At 43.5% G+C, this 22,607-nt stretch overlaps 1 protein-coding gene across 3 annotated transcripts in view; it reads left to right on the top strand.

Moving 5' to 3' along the window:
* The window catches only part of Pcgf3 (polycomb group ring finger 3), a 47,057-nt gene extending 35,615 nt beyond the window's left edge, over window positions 1-11,442 (top strand). For all 3 annotated transcript variants that reach the window (XM_085691504.2, XM_085691507.2, XM_087908752.1), the window contains exons 9-11: window positions 2,783-2,920; window positions 6,784-6,864; window positions 7,478-11,442. In XM_085691504.2, coding sequence (XP_085547630.1) covers window positions 2,783-2,920; window positions 6,784-6,864; window positions 7,478-7,525 — 267 coding nt within the window. In that variant the 3' untranslated portion in view covers window positions 7,526-11,442. The remainder of the gene's footprint in view (window positions 1-2,782; window positions 2,921-6,783; window positions 6,865-7,477) is intronic.
* The last annotated feature ends 11,165 nt before the right edge of the window (window positions 11,443-22,607 follow it).

Here is a 22,607-nt window from a genome sequence, read left to right as displayed (position 1 = left end):
AATATTGACTAGGTTTTATTTAATCAAACTAGAATTTTTCTCTTTTTTTAAAGATTTTTTTAATAAATTTATTTATGCATTATATATAATAATGCATATCCCTGCAGGCCAGAAGAGGGCACCAAACCTTATTACAGATGGTTGTAAGCCACCATGTGGTTGTTGGGAATTGAACTGAGGACCTCTGGAAGAACAGTCAGTGCTCTTAATCGCTGAGCCATCTCTCTAGCCCTAAAGATTATTTTATATATATATATATATACATATATATACATATATATATATGTATATATATGTTTGCTTTGCTTAATATGGATGTCCATGCACCGTGCTTGTGCTTGATGCCTGGAGAGTCCTTGGAACAAGTTACAAGATAGTTATAACCTGAGTCTTTGCAAAAGCAGCAAGTGCTCTTAATCATTGAGCCATCTCTCCAGTCCCTAGAAAATTTCCTTGGCCACTGATAAATTTGAGCTGATTTCTGCTTTAATTTACCATATTTATTTATTCTTGTTTCTTCCCCCTTTGGCACTAGGTAGGGTTGATGGCAAAGGATTCATGTTTTCGTTAATCTTTTTTTCATGTCTATGTTTTGCAAGTTAAAAGTTCTGTCTTAAAGCCGGGCAGTGGTGGCGCATGCCTTTAATCCCAGCCCTCAGGAGGCAGAGCAGGCAGATCTCTGTGAGTTCAAAGCCAGCCTGGTTTACAAGAGCTAGTTCCAGGACAAGCACCAAAGCTACAGAGAAACCTTGTCTGGGGGCGGGGGGGGGGGGGCGAGGGGTTCTGTCTTACTTTACTGGTTACAAATTGCTTAAATGAATATGTACATATTTAAAATCCATGGCTGGTATAAGTCAGCACCTTGGCCCGAAGATTCCTCTTGATCTTCCTGTATGTCTTCCTGAACCAGTCTTTTCTGTGGTTGTTTAAAAGGAGCTCCTTTTCATTCTTGCCCTATAGTGTAATTTACTAATAATCTGTTTTCTGATCATTTGACTAGTGTCTCCTTCCTCTCATTTTATTTTTGTTTTTTTGTTTTTGTTTTTTCATTGTTGTTGTTTCATTGTTGTTTTGTTTTTGAGATGGCATCATATAGAGCGTGCTGGCCTGAGGGAGACATCATATAGAGCGTGCTGGCTGGTGGGGACTGGCCTGGAGGAGACTTCATATAGAGCGGGCTGGCTGGGGGGGGGCGGGGACACAACTCTGTAGTTGAGGTTGACCTTGAACTCCTCATCTACCTACCTCTGCTTCCCCAAGTACTGGGATGATAGACCTAGGCCACCACATCCAACAAATATGTCTTAGCAACGTTATACTTCAGTCTATGGCATTTATTTTTATCTTTTAATAAGGTATTTCAAGAAATTTGTTTTGTTTTTTGAGACAGGTTTCTCTTTGTAGTCCTGATTGTCCTGGAACTCGCTTTGTAGACCAGACTGGCCTTGAATTTACAGAGATCCACCTGTCTCTGCCTCCCGACTGCTGGGATTAAAGGCGTGCCTGACCTCCTTCTTTTTAGTGTGTGTGTGCACGCTACAAAGAAGTCATTGGGTACCCTGGAGCTCAAGTTATAGGTGGTTGTGAGCTGCCCAACATGGGTTCTGAGGTTCTTAGAACTGAACCCTTGGTTCTCCCAGAAGAGCATCACATAGTTTACCCAAAGGCTATCTCTCCAGCCCTTTTGTTTTTAATTGATAATTTGTTTTCCTGATCTGCAGGTTTATGATTTTTGTCCTCCAGGGAACTTAATTTTAAATTCTGGCTCCCCTTGTCCCTCCCTTTGTTCAAGTCTGGTATTCATCCATCTGTCTTCCTTGTTGGCTTCCTTAATTCTGATACTTTAGTTCGAATTTGCCTTTAAACTTGAATTCTTACTAATAATTTCCTCAAATGATCTTTGAGAAAGTTTTTTTGTCTTGAGCAGTTAAGGTACCCAGTGTTTTTAGCGTCAGTGAGTGTGTTTACTATTTTTAGAAGTTATGTTGTATTTTTATGCCTATATGATGTTCTTTACTCAGTATCTTATATTTTTAATTCTTCCTTTTCTATCTCTTATGATCTTATGATACATATTTCAGTTACTGTCCTTTTAATTCTTTTACCTGAATTTTTAGAAGTTTGAGTGAACCCATGTTGGAAGGGGTTTCTCTACAGTCCTAGGATAAGGCTTTGTCTCCCTGCAACAGATTCCCATTTGCATTGTCTAGTACCCTTGACCTGTTAGGATCCAGAAGCTGATCCACTTGTACCCTTGACCTGTTAGGATCCAGAAGCTGATCCACTTGTACCCTTGACTTGTTAGGATCCAACAGTTGATCCACTTGTACCCTTGACCAGTTAGGATCTAACAGCTGATCCACTTGTACCCTTGACTTGTTAGGATCCAACAGTTGATCCACTTGTACCCTTGACTTGTTAGGATCCAACAGTTGATCCACTTGTAGGTTTCCACCTCACACCTGTACTCTGACCCTGGAAAGCTGTGACACCCAGAGCACCCTTCTTAGAGTCAGGCCCAGGCTTTGTTCATGGCTGTTCTATGTCAAGAGCACACCGGTTTCCTTCACAAACCTTGCCAGTACAGGGCTTGTCTGACAGGGGCAGCCACTTAAGAACATAAGGGACTCAGTGCCTTTGGCAAAAACAGACACATAACTCTCAGGGTGACTGTAAGTTAAGAGAACTAAAATTGACAGGCTAGAGTGTTTTTCAGCATCACAAAGACTCTAAGGAGCTGTGCTCGTCCAGGAAGTCTGACCTCGCATCCTTTCTCTTCCAGGTGAGCATCTGTCTGGAATGCAACAGCAGCAAACTACGGGGCCTGAAGCGGAAGTGGATCCGATGCTCAGCCCAAGCAACAGTGCTGCACCTGAAGAAATTCATCGCCAAGAAGCTCAATCTCTCCTCCTTCAATGAGGTAGCCATCAGCCAAAGAGCTGGGATGGATCCTTCTTGCTTGTCTTGTTTGCTAAATAACAACCAACCAAAAACACGCATATCCCTTCTTCTTAATAGCCTTATTTGGAGATTTTTTTAAAGAATGTTTTAATTAGGGCTGGAGAGATGGCTCAGTGGTTAAAAAAACTGACTGCTCTTCCCGAGGACCCGGGTTCAATTCCCAGCACCCACATGGCAGCTCACAACTGTCTGAAGATCCAGTTCTAGGGGATCTGACACCTTCATACCAATGCACATAAAATAAAGTTAAATAAACCATAAAAGTATTTTTAAAAAATGTTTTAATTAGATTTTTTGTGTGTGCACATGTGTATACATGTGCAGTGGCACTTGCATGGAGATCAGAGGACAGCTTACAAAAGTTGGTTCTCTCCTTCCACTGTGGATTAAACTCAAAGGTTGTCAGACTTGGCAACAAAGTGCCGTTACCCACTAAGCCATTTTGCTGGCCCCTTGTATATAAATCAGTTTTTGTTTGTTTGTTTAATTTGTTTATTTTATTCTATTTAGTTATTTTTGGTTTTTTGAGACAAGGTTTCTCTGTGTAACAGCTCTAGCTGTCCTGGAACTCGCTTTGTAGATCAGGCTGATCTCAGACTCAGAGATACGCCTGCCTCTGGCCCCCCTCCTTCCCCAGTGCTTAAATTAAAAGCATGTGCCACCACTGCCCAGCAGAAACTAGTTTTTCATAAAAGGTTTATTTATATTAATGTTTCACCTACATGTGTATGTACAATGTGCATGCTGGTGCAGAGGTCAAAAGAGGTCATCAGATCCCTGGAACTGGAGTTACAGACATTTGTTAGCCAACACGTGGGCAGAGTGCTCTTAATCACTGAGCCAGTGATTTTTCTAGCTCCTTGTTTGAAAGTTATAATAAAAAAATAAAATCTTAATTTGTGTTTTCTATCCCATAAGGTAGTATGGAAAGAAATAGCAGTGAGAAACACAGAGACTAGATTGTCTGAGCATAGGTTACAGTTGTACATAAGACAGAACTTTGGGTCTTATGTCTGTATGTGTGGGCGGAGAGGTGCTCTGAGCGTGCTAAGGCCAGAGGAGGATACTGGTGTCCTGCTCTGTTGCTCTCTGCCTTACTCCTTTGAGACAAGGTCTCTCACTGAATCTTGAGCCTGGCTGGCAGCTTCATCTTATAATCCTTCTATCTCTGTTCTTCCATAACAGTGGGGTTGCATGTTGTTGGTTTGTTTTAGTTTTGTTCTGTTTTTTGAGACAGGGTTTCTCTGCAGCCGCTCTGGATGTCCTAGAACTCTCTGTAGTCCCAGAACTTTGTTTTTTAATTTAATGAATGGGTGAGTGGTAGGTGGATGAATGAGAGGTAGATATGACATGAAAACAAATTGGATCCAGAGACCCAGAGCTTGTTGTCTGGCAGAGTTGTAAGGCCGTGTGCTCAGAAACAGGCTTGTGGAGCAGTCTGGCGAGAGCAGCGGGAGCCGGCCCTGCTGCATTAAGGAAGGGTTTCTGAGGATGTGTGGAAAAGGACTTAGAGGGCACATAGACCCTGTCAAGACAGAAGGTTCAGCGTGTTGCCTCAGGTACATGTGAGTGTGATCGAGAGTAGTTTGAAGAGTCGTATATAGAGCTGTGCTAGCCACTGAACCGTATCCCAGCAGGAGCCGTGGGTATGACCCCGCTGAAAGAAGGTCTTCACAGATGTAACGTCTTAAGGATTTTGAAATGAAACATCTCAGATTATCTGCTAAGCCTAAACCCAGTGACAAGCATCCTTATTAGTATGCAGTAGAAGATTTTTGACACAGGTCAGGGGAAGCGGATGAGAGATGACAGGCAGTGACTGAAATGACCTGGCCACAAGACCCTAGAAGCCATGTGGCAAGAGGATCTTCTTCAGTCCATTTCGGCCCCATGGTACTGGGAGGCATGACATTTAAATCATGAGGTGTTTAAATCATGAGCTGGTACCTGGGGAATCTCCAGCTCTATTACAGCCTGCAGTGACAGCAAGTGCCTACATTATGAGCAGAAATGCAGCCTCTAGCACGTATTAACTGTTAGCCAGTTATATTAACTGTTAATTGTGTTATATTAAAAACATGTTAATATTTTGTTATGTTACTATTTTAACTGTTCGTCGGTTGCCCAGTCTGCTATTTAATGATAGCCACACTGAACATTCCTGGCACAAACCCAGGAACCAGGGTTTTGAACTGTAAAGGGCCCATCACTCAGCTCTGAGCCAACCATACAAGTGGATGGGGAGAAGGTGGCAGACACAGAATGAGAACATAACTTGATACTCACTACCAGGAGCCCACAGGAAAAAGCAAGTCTAGATTTGGTTTATTTGGGAAATAGGTAGAGGAGAGCCTTGGATCCTATGAAGGTAGAGATGTTCATCTTGATTTTAAGTGGCTTCTATGCGCTGTACAGAGCCAGGGACATCAGGCAGCTCAAGGGGAGACTGCCTGTCATGTGCAGGAGTATTTCTCCATGAAGACCATTAAGAAGTGAAGCATTTTCTTTGCAATCGGCTGTCAGCTCATGAGTATCCCAGGTGGATCTCACACTGCTCTCAGAGCCCTACAATCCCCAGTGCTGTGGGAAGTATGGGGAGCATTATCCTGACATTGGATAAGGAGGGGAGGCAGAGTACTAGGAGTCATAAGAACTGGATGAGAGCACCGTGCCTTGCTGGGACAGTAGTTCATATGCACCTTGTGTAATGGACTTACCACTTAGTAAAGATGACAGCAGACAGGTGAGCTTTCATGGACGCGAAGGCTGGTTTTCCACTCATCACCGTCTCCAAGAAACACATTCTCCTATATGGCCTGTGAGGACAGCCTCTCTCTCCTGCCTAGGGAGACAGCAACACCATCTGGGTCATTGTTTCACACATGTAGGGAAATAAGAATTAAAAACCACACAAACAGTAAGACGTCACCATGCACCTCCTCAGGCACCATGTGCAGATTCTGTAAGGGCAAGTGCTATCCAGATGAGCCTGGAGCAGTAGAGGCCAGTGCTGTCCAGATACACCTCCTCACAGACTGAAGGACAAGATACATAACCCATGCTATAATAATCTAGTCTACATGGGAACATGTATGTAAGATGAGGCAAGGGAGCCTGAAGCGTCTCTAGTAAAGTCTATTAAATAAGTAAGAAAGAGTCCAAGCTATGGTGAAAACATCCTGGTCTGAAAACTGTATGTGAAGAAGGCCCTGTGTGTTCTATGTGCATAAGGTCCTATGTACTCCGTATGGACTAGGCCCTGTGTTCTGCATGTTAAGAGAAATTGCTTTGTAACCTGGAGTCTCTGCTGTAGCTTACTGAACTGTTGATGGTGGCTAGGCCCTTCAAGGGTCAGTGGGTGAACATAGGAATTCACATTTCACTACCAGTTAGAGGGAGGACAATGAATTGCGGTACAGTAAGTGGGATCCAGGAATGGGTCCACATGTGATGCTTCCATAACTTCATTAGAGAAGCCCATAACTGGGGTAGGGACAGGCCAGGATCATTGATGCTCAGAGCAATCAGGCTAAGCCTCTTGGGACCACTGCAACACAGCCGTAAAGTACACCACTGTATCTTTGACCCCTGAAGAAGTTTTGGTCTTAACAGAAATGTTCCTTTTCTGTTATAACTCGTGTTTGAGGCTGGCTTCTATATTGGATGATGTGGGTAAGTGAATAAGCAGACAAGCTACCTTCCCACATGACTGGGGAGGCGCTTGTTTCGGAACATGTGAGAGTATTGTTCATATTATCACTGTTGGCCTCGTTCTAAAGGTAGGTTGACTATGTGCCTAACTGAAGCCCCTTCTCCCACCAGCTGGACATTTTATGCAACGAGGAGATCTTGGGCAAGGACCACACTCTCAAGTTCGTGGTTGTTACGCGGTGGAGATTCAAGGTGAGATTGGGCGGTTCTTCCCATGCCAGGTTTTAAACAGATTCTTGGTCCTTACTTGCTGTGTGTGTCTTCTATTGCAGACACTGTTGTGAGCAGCTGTCTTTCTGGAACCATCTACCTAGACAGGGTGTTTGCTCACCACTCCACTCAGTCCCCTGAGTCCCCAGTGGAGCAAACTCTCAAACTTTTGGGTACCTTTCTGAGTCAGGAACTGGTATTACGCTCCCTGCCTGGGACCGAAATGCAGCTCTTCCACCTCTAATCGTGTTGCTGCCCAGGAAGAAGGGGATGGAGACAACTGGGCCAGCCAAAGACCAGGATGACCAGTAGTTGAACAGGGCAAGGGTTGGAGAGTATAAGAAACTGCATAGGAAAGACCAGAGCTAGTGTAGTAGGCAGGAGGAGCAAGTTGAAATCCTGGCTGCACAGGCCCTGTCATGAGCCCCAAACACCACCAAGGTTACCCCTGGGTCACTTGAGACCAATGATGATTACCCCTTGTCCCCAGAACTGGATTCAGCTGTGGCATTGCTGGTGCAGTGTGTGCCTGTGGTTTGAGCACACAGTATGGGCCCCTCGTACTTCCCTCAGCCACCTTTCTTTTGTCTTACAGAAGGCGCCCCTCCTGCTACACTACAGACCCAAGATGGACTTGCTGTAAGCCCAGCCAGACTCAGCCCACACCCAATGCTCTACACGGCAAACTGTGCCGTGGAATGTTGCCTCTGGGTGCCATGTGGACCAGATTTCTGAATAGAGAATATTTATAACTTTTGTATGAGAGAATCCACTCCCAACAAGACACTACCAGCACGCGTTTACAGAGGATGAAAACACTTCCCAGTTCGCTCATCTCTGCTTCAGGTCCATAGGCCAGAGAACAAGTGAATCAGTGACACGTTTGCACACCGCGTCCGACACACAGCGCCTCTGCTTGCTTTCCGGGGCTTGAGAATCTGAGTTCCTTTTGGCTTAATTTGTGGATTAGGTTTCATTATAAGCCTCAAAAAAACTTGTACTTTCATTAAGTCCTTCCTAAGTTATTGAAAGTCTTTTCATGGTATATATTTATGTTGCCTTTAGCTTCCTGAAGACTTAAGAGATATATAAAAATTTAATTTAAAGTATACCCAAAGAGGCTTGCAGTAATACTATTATTTAGCCATGGAATTTAATTTCCCACCTTTTAGAGTACAGCAGAGGTCCATTCCCAAGTTTGAGTCTTGTACTGTGTTTCCTGGGATGGTGGCCGTCCTGGCTGGGCAAGGTGAGACCCTGCCTCAGTCCCCAGTGTCGTGTGGCTGCAGTTCCGGCTCCCTCCGTAAGGCAAGTTGGGGTGGTACGGCTGGTGCAGCACTGGCTTGTTGGAAAGTCTTTGGAAGTTCCTGCCTTTCCCTTCTGTTTTCCTTCTGCTGGCAAGATGTGGTGGTGGCTGTTTGTCACTTACCAAACAGCACAAGCCATCCTGTGGGGAGACCTTGTAAAGGCACTTGGGAGGTGACCGCTAACCTCCATGTTCCTGGCAGTTGGTATTTCCAGGCTTGCCTTTTTTTTTTAATCCCTTTTTCAATCTGTTAATTGAGCAACCTGTTCAGCTGACATTTTTCCAGTCACAGACAGGATACTGTTTGTGAACCTCCCTCTTCACGTGTAATTTATTTTGTTTTGTTTGGTTAGAGAGAAAATGCCAGCATATCCGACTTTGTTCTCTCTTAAGGGGTATGAAGGCAAGAGTAAGGAGAAGGGATAATGGCCTGGGGTTCCCAGGGACCTCTCTCAGTCACTTCCTGCCCTCCCAGGCCCCATGGGAATCATAGAACCCCGTAATCCCAGCAGTTACCTCTGCTCTTGGTGGGCAGAGGAGGATCTTAGTGTGTCCCTTGGGGCCAGGCTTTCTGAGTCTTCTCCTTAGCAACTGGAATTTTTCTTGGATTGCTTTGACAGTTGGGATTGGGTTTATCAGCACCCACTCTTTCTTCTACTTCCTCTTTCACTTACACAGTGTCAGGAGCAGCGACTTGTGAGACCTAATGTTACTATGGATAGAACATCCAAATTAACGGAATCCTTAATGTATGACCTTGTAAAACAAAAGCAAGCTCTTTGTTTGGAATTGATCAAAATTCACCTCTCTATTTGAGCCCAGAACTGTTTGGATTATCAGTTTCCTGAGTTTGCTATTCATCCAAATCATTTCTAGAGTTACTACACAAGGGTTTATGCGTAAATATTACCTGTCTACCTCAGAACACAAGTGCTGCTGAAGCATCCGCAAGACCGTGTTCTCACCATGCAGTTACATTAGAATCTAGGTATTTCCCATGTGGTGAAACTAAAGAAGACTTAAACAGTTAGAAGCCTCCAAATTAAAATAAAGTTAATTTACAGTTCAGATCAAACTTAGTATGGCTGTATAATCTCATGATATATATTTGTAACTTTGTAGCTACTTTTAGAATCACTTGACTTTGCTATGGTGCTAAGTTGATAGATCTAAGTATTCAGCGAGGCGGACATTGCAACTGATGTCCTAGCTGGGCGCCGCTGCCCCAACAGCCCTGCTTCTGTCACCACGTTAACCTGATAAACCTCAGCAGCAAAAATACCTATTTTTCTAAGATTCCATCATGCGCCTGTCTGCACTGCAGACAGCTTCCCGATGCCCTTCTGCCCTTTGGTCTGACCTGTAGCCTTACCTCGCTCATAGATGAAGCAGAGTGAGCTTGCGTCAGATGGAAGCTTCTGGGCGCCTTGTTTCACTCCTGCCAAGCTCCATGTGACATCCAAGGCCGAATTTTATTTTTCCAGCATGAACACAAGGATCAGTTAGTGATTGGTCCTGTCCAGCTTTCCCAGCGGGCGGAGCTCCTGTGAAGTTGTTTTCATGGCTGCCGATGCATCCAGCCGGCAGCCCCGGGACCAGCCTCCCAGCACGTGGTCTCGCTCAGTACCATTTTCACGAAAATAGAAATCTCAGATAGAATATATAATATTGAATTTAAGATTGGGGGGGTTAAAAAAAGAAAACTTAACTTTATAAAATTATTTATTCTATTTTAAGCCTTCTATCATATTTTCCCATCCAGTTGTTTGGTTTCTGTGGTCCAGCTTTATTTACAGGCATATAAGATAAAATTGTGAGATGTTTTGCAAGCTTCTTTTACTTTTTGTAGCCTTTGGTTTGTATGTTTTTATAGGGATGAAGAGCATTTTTATGCTTTTGTGCAATAGGTTCCAACATGCATTTATTAGAGTGTGTTTAAATTGTGATCTAGCATCGACTCTACTAAATTGAAAGGGAATATAGGTGGAATTTCAATATCTGTGCATTCAGCTATTTGGTTTTGCCTTTTTCACTGTTATTATAAGAATGCTGTTACTGAGAGTGAGTGAGTGTGTGTGTGTGTGTGTGTGTGTGTGTGTGTGTAGATATGTTCCATCAATATTGAAAGATAAGCAGCCAGGCAGGAAGTGATGAGGTTGGCATCGTGCTAGGCTTGTGTCTACTGTGGGCACACCCAATCCTTGAGCTGAGTCAGTCTGTGACTGAGCCATCCTGAGGGTTGGGATTTCATTGTCTCCACCTATCAACCTGGCAGTGCTGACCTTTACAGGCCTGCTGGCCCCTGATGCCTGCCCTGGCATCAGAATCATTGGAGACTGGTGTGTTTTGTTTCTGAGGGCATACAGGGTGGTGTATCACAGTGCTCTGAAATGTATCATTAGCTTAAATATTCCAAGAATGAGCCAACTGAGTTCTACTTTGTATATGGATATTGAGTATGCTTCTAAAACACTGAAAATAAATTTAGTGCAGATAGCGAAATCTCAATATCTCTCTCTCTCTCTCTCTCTCTCTCTCTCTCTCACACACACACACACACACACACACACACACACACAATATGTCTGTTTCCTCAGGAAATCATTTAAACCCCAACACATCACATGTGACCTTAACAGGAAAACAAAAGTTTTCTCTGCCTTGATATTAAATACACCAAGTAAATAAACTGGGATACATAGATTAGGAAAATCACTTAATTGTACCACAGTCTGCATATCTTGCATTCCTCCAGGTAGGAATTGCTACCATTTAGGCTCCCATCAGAAACAGCTGTGTGGGACTGTGGTTCTCACACCCAGCGTTCACACCTGTTGTCACTTACTCCCATCCGAGAGCACATTTGGAGAAAGAACTGAAGTGTGTGTCACTGTAGCATGTCAGTTCCGGCTCTCAACTTGTACCAGACACATTTTTCCCAAGTGAAAGTAACGTCAGGTCACAGACAGCAGCACCACCGTGCATCCACCTTGGAATGCAGCCACAGCTAACAATTGTCATGGTGTATGAAATGATGCAGATTCATATTTTTGACTGTTTAATTTGAAAGTTTACATTTTTTATGATTGTGTTAGTGTGTAATTTTTGTACCATCAAGTGGCTAGTTTTTGTCTGAAATCTTTTTTGGAATATTGCTTAATGTTTTGATTTCACAATAGTGAAGCTTGTATTCAGTGTTTTGCCAATTAATATTATATGCTTGTAATAAAAGCAGAAGAAAAACTTAACTAAAATCTCCTGGACTGGAAATGTTTCACCTGAAGTACTTGTGAGCGTGCATAACAGATAATGTGTTACAAAGTATGATCAGCCTTCTCCATCTGTAGACTCAGTCATCCAGGGATGAAAGTAGTCATAAAAACACACAGAATTTTTTTTTCCTATTCTTATTTCCTAACTGATTTGATTTGGTTTTGACTTTTGGGTTTTTTGAGACAGAGCCTCTCTATGAGGTCCATGCTGCCCTGGAATTCTCTGTGTAGAATGGACTGGCCTCAACTCACAGAGATCTGCCTACTTCTGCCTCCTGAGTGCTGGGATTAAAGGTGTGGGCTACCATGCCTGGCCACAGTGTATAATTTACACAAATCTAAAGATGATTTCAAGAATTCAAGAGGGTGTGCTATTAAAAAACTGGCTGGGGGCTGGAGAAATGGCTCAGAGGTTAAGAGCACTGCTGCTCTTACAGAGGACTGGGATTCAATTCCCAGCACCCACATGGCAATTCATACCCGTCTGTATCTCTAGTTCTGGGGGATCTGACACAGACACACATGCAGGCAAAACACCAATGCACATAAAATAAAAAATAATAATATATTTTTTTTAAAAAAAATGGCTGTTTTATAAAAGAATTGAGCATCCTCAGATTCTGGTGTTCGCAGGGGATCAGACCTCTTGGATGTCATGGGGCTTCTGTGGTGTTGAGAGTTGCTGTAGATGTTCACCATTGAGACATGCCTCACCTTTGCTCAGGAGCACATGCTCACTGTATCACAGTAACACGAGAATACGAGTGTGTAGTCTGTCCATCCGTCTGTGCTCCTGGGTTCACTGCCCCTTCCTCTGTTCCATACATCATTTCTAAATGTTACTCTGGATACAGAACTTCATTTACATTGACCCAACATGTAGTCCCAGAGTTTGGCAAGCATATGAAATCACGTGATTTGTTGAAGAGGCTGTGTATGACAACAATGGTGCTGGGAAGGAGCCCGCTAGTACCCATCCGTAGGCTGAAAGAATGATGGCTTCTTATTTTTAAACAGTTTACTCCCAAAAAAAAGGGAAAAAAAGCACTGATCAGACTTAGAGTTTATAAAAGTTAAGTCTTGCAAACCTGAGAAAACTAAAGTTGGAAGGCAAGAAGTTAGTGACCAAAATTAGTTTCTGTGTGCTGTATGTGTGCCAGGGGAAGATGTTAAATGTTCTCCACTGTTTTCCACCTTACCCTTGAGATAAGTCTGTCACTGAATCTGGAGCTAGGCAGTGACCAACAAGCTCTTATGATCCTCCTGTCTTCCCCCTCTCTCATTACTGGACTTACAGGCATGTATAATCACATCTGGCTTCTTTGTTTTGTTTGGTTTGGTTTATTTTTGTTTATTTATTTGTCTTTTGAGAGGGTTTCTCTGTGTAACAACTCTAGCTGTCCTGAAACTAGCTCTTGTAGACCAGGCTGACCTTGAACTCACAGATATTCTTCTGCCTCCCAAGTGCTAGGTTTAAAGGCATGTGCCACCTCCGCCTGGCTCACATCTGACTTCTTATATCGATTCTGGAGATTTTAATTCAGGTCCTCAATGCTTGCACAAGTGTGCTAGTCCACTGAGCCACCTCCTTAGCTCCTGATTTAAGTTTCTTTTTCTTGTTGTTGGCAAGTCATTACACATCTCAGAGATGTAAGGATATAGTTACGTTATAGGCAAACAGGGAGTAAGTGTCTTAATTTCTTTTCTGTTACCATGACAAAACAACATGACCAAGGCAGCATAGAGGGGGTAAAAACATTTAATCTGGGCTTCATGGTTCCGGAGGGTAGTGGAGTCCATGATTATCGTAATGTGGGCATGGCAAAAGGCAGGCATTGTGCTGAAGCAGAAACTGAGAGCTTTCATGGTAACAGCCAGGAGGCAAAGAGGGAACTACCTGGGAATGGCACGGCTTTTGAAACCTCAGAGCCCACCCCTAGTGACACACCTCCTCCAACAAGGCTACAACTCCTTATTTTTCCCAACAGCGCTACCAACTACAGAACAAGCATTCAAATATATGAGTCTGTGGGTGTCCGTTCTCATTCAAACCACCACAGTAGCAAACACAAATCTTCAGATCCAAGTTGGTTGTTGCCATCCACTTTCCAGGTGAGATCAGTGGATGGCAGGATGGGAGATTCCTGTTATTTGAGACTAGAGCTTCAGCACAAGACAGTTCCTTTAGGGAGATGGTGTCTGTCCCTTCAAAGGCCCTCAGTTGCTACATGGACGCAGGCCCAGCGTGTCTCTACCTTGGTTTCTCTAGTGCTTTCCTGTGTACTCTACCTGTCCGTATGCGGTGTCATGGAGTCAGATGTGACTATAACGTGAAATAGGCAGGTGAAAACAGGTGATATTTTGATGGAGTTACCAAAGGCATTGCTCTTCAGAAGCATGCTTTTCCTGGGGAGACATTTACAAACATCTACTCGCCCCAGATAGGGAATCAAGGACAGAACAAATTACAGGTATCACCAAAGTCCAACTTGGTGAACCAGTGCATTTTACTGGGGTTACTTAGAAGAGCAGAAATTACTCAGGCAACTACATTCCCAAAAGCCAAGCACCGGTGACGGTTTATAAAAGCTGGAAACCTGGAACACGCTGAACAACCTATGGCAGCTCAACAGGTTGGGTATGTTCCTATGGTTCTGTTGGGCTGAACCTTTTCCAGGCAGCTGAGTGTCTTTGCTTCTTCCTGGAAGCTAAGCTGATCTGAAAGCAGTCTTTACTGTTTAAATACTCTTGGGGCAGGAGGGTTCTAGCAAATTTGATCAGTTTCAGGGACTTCCTGAAGCAATTTTGGGATGTTTTCTTCTGGTCTTAAAGGAGCTTCCCTGCAGGATAGAGCGGTTCACATGCCACCCCCCTTTAGAACATCCTGTTGTTTTCACGTTGTAAACATCCTGCCCTAAAAGATCTGTTGTCTCACTTCTCTTTTCAATCCTATGTCTAAAGTTTCCCAGTATGATGAAAGGCTTTAACCTTGGAGGAATAGAAGCCCACATTTTTCCATAGATGCCCAAGGTTACTGATCCCAAGACTGAGGTATTCATCTAATTCTGGTTCTTAAGACTTTCCAGATAACCTATTCAGCTTGGCCAGTATGAGGTTTGGGTAGGCCAATGTCAGGAAACCGTTCCTCAGCAACTGGCAAATGTTTTTCTGCTAGCAAGAAATATCTTGTGTTGCCAGCATGTTGCTGTAAATGTGAATAACAGTGTCTTTTTTATTATTTATTAAAAATTTCCACCTCCTCCCATCCTCTCATTTCCCTCCCACACCCCCCACTCCCCCTCCCTCTCCAGTCCTAAGAGCAGTCAGGGTTCCCTGCCCTGTGTGAAGTCCAAGGTTCTCCCCCATCCATCCAGGTCTAGGAAGGTGAGCATCCAAACAGACTAGGCTCCCACAAAGTCAGTCCATGCAGTAGAATCAAAACCCAGTGCCATTGTCCTTGGCTGCTCAGTCAGCCCTCATTGTCAGCCATGTTCAGAGAGTCTGGTTTGATCACATGCTCGTTCAGTCCCAGTTCAGCTGGCCTTGGTGAGCTCCCATTTGATCAGTCCCACTGTCTCCGTGGGTGGACGCACCCCTTGTGGTCCTGACTTTCTTGCTCATGTTCTCCCTCCTTCTGCTCCTCATTTGGATCTTGGGAGCTCAGTCCAGTGCTCCTATGTGGGTCTCTAATAACAGTGTCTTGTGAACTATGATGGAAGGAGTGAAGCCAGATGCGGTGGCTCACACCCATTGTTGGGTCCAGATGGGGACAGACCGCCAAAGTTTAATAAACCAGAAGCAAACCTTATTCCAGAATTCAGGAAAAAATAAAAAAAATTCTCCATGGGACACAAAAAGCTTATCAGCTAGCTGAGACCACAGCCAGCCAGGGATGGATTTTGTAAGGCTGTGGCAAAAGCCGGTTTCTGAACCCAGCTTTTTATATTAGGGGCACCAGGCATTATGTCCGAACAAAGGAATTTTTACAATCTCGAGGTAAAACTCAGATACAGATTGCCTTACGTAACAATCTCCATTAACCGAGTTTTTCCGTTAAAACTGGTGTTTGTACTTAATCTATTGTCTACCTTGGTACTTCCAGGTGGTGTTTACTGAAGCCCGTGCTCTCCCCTTTGATGCTGCCAGTTTCACATAGCAGGGATAATGCATAACCCAGAGGTCATATATCTGTTTCCTAAAAGTTAACTCAGCTCATGTCCGTAGGCTAGCTCTCAGTTTTCAGAGAGATGCTTTCACCTTGTAAATAGGGCTATGGGTTGTAAAGCAGAGTAACCCACTGTTAATAGTTGATCCTTAAGCTACTGAGAAAGCTGCTGACAGTCTGTTCTCTTTCTCTTACACTTACAACTTTATATTTCTTTATTTCTACATTCCTATTTCTGGAATCTACATTTTTGTATTCTTACTCCTGGACCCTTCACTCATAATCCCGGCACCCAGGAGGCCAAGGCCTAAAGACTGCAGCAAGTTTGAGGGAGCCTGGACTTTATAGCGAGACCTTGTCTTTTAAAGGCGGGTGTAGGGGATTGGATAGGTGGAACTGGGAAGATGGGTCAGTGGTTAAGATCACTTGCTGCTCTTGCTGCTGTGGTCCCAGCACCCACATAAGTGCCTGCCAACCAATCATCTGTTGCTTCAGTATCAGGGATCTCACTCCTGACCTCCATGAATACTGGGCATGCACATGGTGCATGCACAGATATACATGCATGCAAAACACTCATGCACATAAAAGTTCAAAAATAATAGCTATTTTAAAAACTGAGCCATATGTGGTGGTTTCCAGCTATAACCCTAGCACTCAGGATACTGAAGGCAGAGGATACTGAGTTTATGGACAATAGCCGGACTGAGAGTATTAGTGTTGGCTCAGAATTCCACTACCCGGTTCTCAGCACAAAGATTTATTTGCCCCAGAGGGACAAAGGGCAGAGAATAAGAGACAAGATAGGAGATAGAGGGAAAGGGGACAGGAACAAGGGAGAGGAAGCAGGAATATTTGTCCGAGAGGGGGACAAAGGACTGCCTCTGGAGCGAGAGGAAACTGATGTGCTTGGTGTGGGACAATGGTCTGTATTCTGTCAATTATATTTAAAATAAGTGCCAACTAGCCAGTAGTCAGGCAGGAAGTATAGGTGGGACAACCAGACAGGAAGTAGAAGTGGGTCAAAGAGAACAGGAGAATTCTGGGAAGAGGAAAGCTTGGTCCATAGTCCTGATCCAGCCACAGAACAAGTAAAATGTGACTGCCTTGCTGAAAAAGGTACCAAGCCACATGTATAACGTAGATAAGAATAACAGGCTAATATAAGTTGTAACAGTTAATAAGAAGCCTGAGATACTGTGCTAATCAGTTTATAACTAATGTAGACCTCTGTGTGATTTCTTTGGGACTTAACGACTGCGGGGACCAGGTGGGAGAGAACCCCCTCGACAAGTTGTGCCCCATAGGAAAATGGCAGTGTATTAAAGATAAACGGGGAAACTCTGAATTGGGATGAGGTGTTTAATTTTAATTGGGCATATTAATTAGGTGAGCCAAAGGTGGCTGGACTTCAATACTTTGATAGCTGAGCCTCAGGAGGAAGTGGTCAAATAAGGAAATAAACCTTGGTGGCTATCTTTGGAAATGTAATCAAACTGGCAAGGCAGAGGGAATGGAGAAGAAGGGCAAGGCCTGCCAGTGCTTGGGCTGTTTATTTGCCATGCTTAGGCTGGCTAGAGTCAGTTTCTTCATGGGACTCAACAAGACTCAAAACTGCATGTTTTTTAAAAGTATTTTAGCTTTTTGTTGCATTTTGATTGCTTCTGTCTAATGGTAGAAACAAAATGCCTCTGCAGCACTCTGAGCTACTTACTGAACATGGTGTAGGATAAAAGGTCTGAGTTCACTTCTGAATATCAAAACCCACTAATCCCTGAGTTTTAAAACCTGTCAGTGCCTGAGCTCAAAATCCCACCAATCCGCAGGCTTGCTCCAAGCTCAGGACTTGAAATCCTAATCTCTACCCGGAAATCTCTATCCTGGAAAACTCCTCCCCCAAGAAACCCTATGTAAGTCCTGTCTCCTCCTCAGTTCCACACTGCTTCTCTCCTAAGGAGAGGCAGCCACCCTCTTGCCTTTTCCAGTAAATCTCTTATGTGAGGTTTGTTGTGTATAGTGACTTTGTGGTATTCCTTGGTTCCCAACTAACTACCAGGGTACCTTTACCCTCAAAGCTGCAACACTTACTCATAGATCTGTCTAGACCATGATCACATCACAGGTCAGGGCAGCCTGCTCTGTCATGTTCTGACTGCTTTGATTTGAATTTTATTTAATATTTCAAAGGACCATTTTACTATTACTTATTTTTATAGCTTTAAATATATATTGGTATTCCATGAAAGCAATACTAATTCCTTGAGTATTTTTAGGTAGAACCTCTTGAAAAACTGAAAGCTCTGCCACATAAAGGCTTTTGATGGGGAAGATTGGGCCACAGGGAGTGGGTGAGTCAGCCAGTCAAGATCACGAGGTGCGTGGCCCAACTCAGTGGAGTCATTGGATTGTTTCCTGCTGCCTCCATGTCTGAACCTAGTTGCTTCCCTACTTCAGAGTGCCTGGGGCCCGTGGCATTATCATCAGAGAGAGTTGACGATTACCGTGTTATCTCCTGCCCTTCAGTTGATGGCCAGGGTTTTGGGGATGTAGTGTACTTGAGCAACCGCTGCTCTCTGGCTTCCGAGTTATCCTTTGTATCCTGGGTTGGTGCCAGTAAAGACTCCCATTATCTTTTTCATTACATCGTCTATTATGTATGTCTGTATCTCAAAGCAGGCTGCTGGGGCCATGGGGCCTCAACAATTGAAGGGTGATTCAGTCTAAATTTCAGTGTCTCCTAAAGGCCCATGTATTAAGCCTGCTTCGCAGAGTGGTGGGAAGTGATATAGCCTTCAAGGGATGGGATCTAGTCAGAGGTCTCTGGGTCCCTGGCATGACGTTGGAGGGGATTGTGGAGCCTCTTCTGCTCTAGTCGCTTCCTGGGTGAGCATCTTTGCTCACCACATGCTTCCACCATTGCATGCGGTTTCACCAGCCTTAAAATCAACGGACACGATTGGCCATGGCCGGAAACCTGCAAAACTGAGTCAGATGGTCCTTTCTTCCTGTAGCTGTTTAGTAGACTGGCAGGTTGGGGTGGGGGCCTCCTGGAAAAATGCCCATCATCACATACCCACACAGACATCCCCCATATATACACACGATACTGGCATGTCTTCCTAAATTGCTCCCTGGAAGCAGCCCCCTTTATGGCTTAAAGGAATCTCTGGGCATTCAGTAAGGACTGCATTAAATTCATGGTTCACACCTTCAGGGGAACCCTGAGGGAAATCCTCTTTCCCTCAAGACAAAAAAAAAAAAAAATCTGTTTACCCAAGTCCTCTTGAGGTCTTCTTGGAGCTCTGTATGTTGTTCCTCAGAGCTTAGGCTGTGACTCATGCTCCTGTTGTATGTATGCAGAAAAATCCACTGATTTCATGCTAGATCTGATAGGCATTGAATGGGTTTCCATGTGGGGTTACATCATCTGAAACGAAACCTCTAGTCCTGCTGAAGATCAGGAGTGAGCCACATCACAAAGCAGGCCGAGGAATCCCGGTGTTCATGAGAGTTTTGTAATGCCTTGTTTTAAGCAGGATTCAGTTTGTAGTGTTTTGATAAATACCATTTACCAAGTTGAGAACTTCTCTCCTGTTATTGCTAATGAAAAGATTTAGTTAGAAATTTGTACTACTTGGCTAGGTGATGGAGGCACAGGTAGTAGGATCTCCTTGATGGTCTATAAAGCTAGTTCCAGGACAACCAGAACTGTTACACAGAGAAACTTGTCTTGAAAAACCAAAGTGAGGTAGTGTTTGGGGAAAGAAAGAAATTTTTACTACTTGTTTATTAAGTAAAAAAAAAATTAACTGTTTTGCTTTTATTTGAAGATTTAACACATACAGATTCCATGTCGCTTTATGCCAATCAGGAGACAGGAAAGTTTTGTCACCTCAAGGAACTTTTAATGCAGACCCACTGTTACCACATCCTGGGCTATATTCTCTTTTTGAGAATGCCATTAATAGAACTGTCCGTATATAACCTTTGCAATTTGATCCCTTCACTCCTAAGTGTCTGTGAGATATGTCCTATTGATTGCATCAATACCTGTCATTTAAATACAGAATGGCATTTCCCTGTGTAAACACAGCTGTTTTCTAATAACCTGGTGTTATATTTTCATTTCAGTTGTTTTAATTTTTTTGGTTTATCTTACGTGTGTGTTTTGTGTGTATGGATTTGACCGACTTGTGTGTGTGGTGCCCATAGAGGCTAGAAGGAAGCACCGGATACTTAGAACTGGAGTTACAGACCATTGTGAACCACTGTGATTGCTGAGAATTGAGCCTGTGTCCTCTGGAAGAACAGCCAGTACTCTTAACCACCGCCCTCTCTCCAGGCTCCAGAGACTTCTTTTGTCCGTTTATCATATGGCTACATCTTTTGTGCAGTGGTGTTCAAGTCCCTCCTACTTTTGAGTTGCTTGGTTTCTTACACTATTGAGTTTTAAGAAATCTTTGCATATTCTGAAGGCATTTCAATAAGTGATTTGCTAATATTTTTTTCTCATCTCCACTTGTCTTTGATTTTTTTTTACCCTTGACAGTTCTTATAGATCTTTCTCTAATAAAGTCATTTATTTATAAGTACATATAAAATCCTTTGTGGATTTTTTTTGTCATGTCTAAGATCTCTGCCAAATGCCAAGTCATAAAAGTATTTATCTGTTTTATCCCAAGTGTTTTATAGCTTTATGCTTGCTACTTGTATATGATATATTTTGACTTAATGATATAAGGTGTGAGGCTTAGGTAAAGGTTTTGTTTCCTATCTGGATACCAGTTGTTGAGAGGACTGCCCTTTCTCTTCGTGTTGCTGTGAAAGACTCAAAGGCTTTGTGCTTAGCCTCCGATCCCTGACCTGTCTGTTCCTTCCCGCATACCTTGCTGTGGCCTTAGTAACTGTTACTCTAGAAGTGTGAACTGTGAAATATGTGATTCTTCCAACACCATTAAGCTACATCCTCAACTTCTTTTTTAAAATTATCACCATCATTATTAACTGTTATGTGTGAGATAGAGTACAGAATGTACATGCTACAGTGCACGTGTAGGGATCAGAAGACGACTCTGAGGGGTCAGTTCTGTCTGTCATGTGGGTTCAGGGGATCTAATTCCAGTCATCAGTCTTGATGGCAAGTGCCTTTATATGCTGAGCTATCTTGCCAGAATCTATTTGCTTTGTTCTGAATTAAGAAGAAAACATTCTTCTTAATTACTACAGAGTCATACATGTGTAAAAGTTTATAGAACTGCACACTGAAAATCAGAAGCTGGAGAGATGGCTCAGTGTCTAAGAATACTTGCTGCTATTGCAAAGGACTGGAGTTCAATTCCTAATACATCCGGGGACTCACAGCTGCCTGTAACTCAGGCTCCAGGGGATATAATATTCTCTCTGTACATACACACAAAGACAGTACACACAATATGTAAATAAAATGTTTTAAAATCAGGTTTAGTATAATTTTTAAATTTAAAATATTACATCTACAGGTGAACAATTGGAAATAATTGAAAATACAGTGTCAAGTCATGTGAGATGGCTCATCTTAGTAGAGATGGTCACTCACTGCTACCCTGACCACCTGAGTTTGTTTCCTGAGCCCCATACCATGAAAGGAGAGCAATGATCCCCATGTGCCGTCCTTTGACCTCTGCGTGTTCACTGCGGTACTTGCACCCCCACATTCATACATACAGCATATACACAAAAATAAATGTTTTTAAAAGAACCACAGTATCATTTATATTAGCAGTAAAGGGGTGCATAGATGTAAATCTTGCAAAACATAAACAAGATCCACACAAGGAAAAGGGTAAAACTTTGATGAAAGGAATGAGGGAACTAAATAACTGTAAACTGTTCTATGTTGATGGATAAGAAGACTCAATACTGTTGGAATTTTTTTTAACTTCTATAAAGCCAGCAAATCCTAAACAGAATTCCAGTAAGTATGATGTGGATATTGTGATATTGCTAATTTTCAGCTTCACAAGATCTGGAATTTGTTAGGTCTGAGGAAGTCCACATATCCAGAAATGGGCTCGAACTGAGCTCTAGAAGGATTTCTGGTGTTAGATAAAAGCCAACACTCCTTGGGAACTTGTGGGACTCCTCAGAAGGAATCCATCCTCCCAGATACTCATCCTTATAATCTGCATGACGTGTCCAGCCCTGTTCTCGGGCTCTCTCTGTCCTTTACCCCTTTCCACCTCCCCATTCTCCCCTGCTCTCCCACTTCCCCATCCCCGGCCAGGACCAGTCTGCTTCCTTTTCTCTCTGCTCTGGATTCTCCCAGATGCCTCTGGATATTTTCTCTCTTTTTCCTATAATAAAAACCTTTCCCCTAATGAAGCCTTCTTGTCAGCAGTTTCTTCTTTGTGCCCCCACACAGGCGGAGTCATCTAGGAGACAAACGTCCAGGCACACCTATGAGGGTTTGGTGAGCCCCTGGCAATGCCTGTCAGGGGATAGATTGGGATAGTCGAGGTGGGAAGACTCATCTTTAAATTGGGCAGCACCATTCACTGGGTTGAATAAAAAGAAGGAAAAAAGAGCTGTTTGCTTCCTAATTGTGAATGTGATATGACCAGCTGCTTCAAGTTTCTGCCCCATTGACATCCCTGTCACGGTGGACTGTACCCATGTGAGCCAGGATAAAGTCTCTGCCCCTTGACATCCCTGTCACGGTGGACTGTACCCATGTGAGCCAGGATAAAGTCTCTGCCCCATTGACATCCCTGTCACGGTGGACTGTACCCATGTGAGCCAGGATAAAGTCTCTGCCCCTTGACATCCCTGTCACGGTGGACTGTACCCATGTGAGCCAGGATAAAGTCTCTGCCCCATTGACATCCCTGTCACGGTGGACTGTACCATGTGAGCCAGGATAAAGTCTCTGCCCCTTGACATCCCTGTCACGGTGGACTGTACCATGTGAGCCAGGATAAACCCATTCTTCCTCAAGTTGCTTCTA

The sequence above is a fragment of the Myodes glareolus genome, chromosome 8, assembly GCF_982192425.1.
Source record: "Myodes glareolus chromosome 8, mMyoGla1.1, whole genome shotgun sequence".
NCBI classification, from domain to species: Eukaryota; Metazoa; Chordata; class Mammalia; order Rodentia; family Cricetidae; genus Myodes; species Myodes glareolus.
This window is presented reverse-complemented; position numbering and strand designations above follow the sequence as displayed.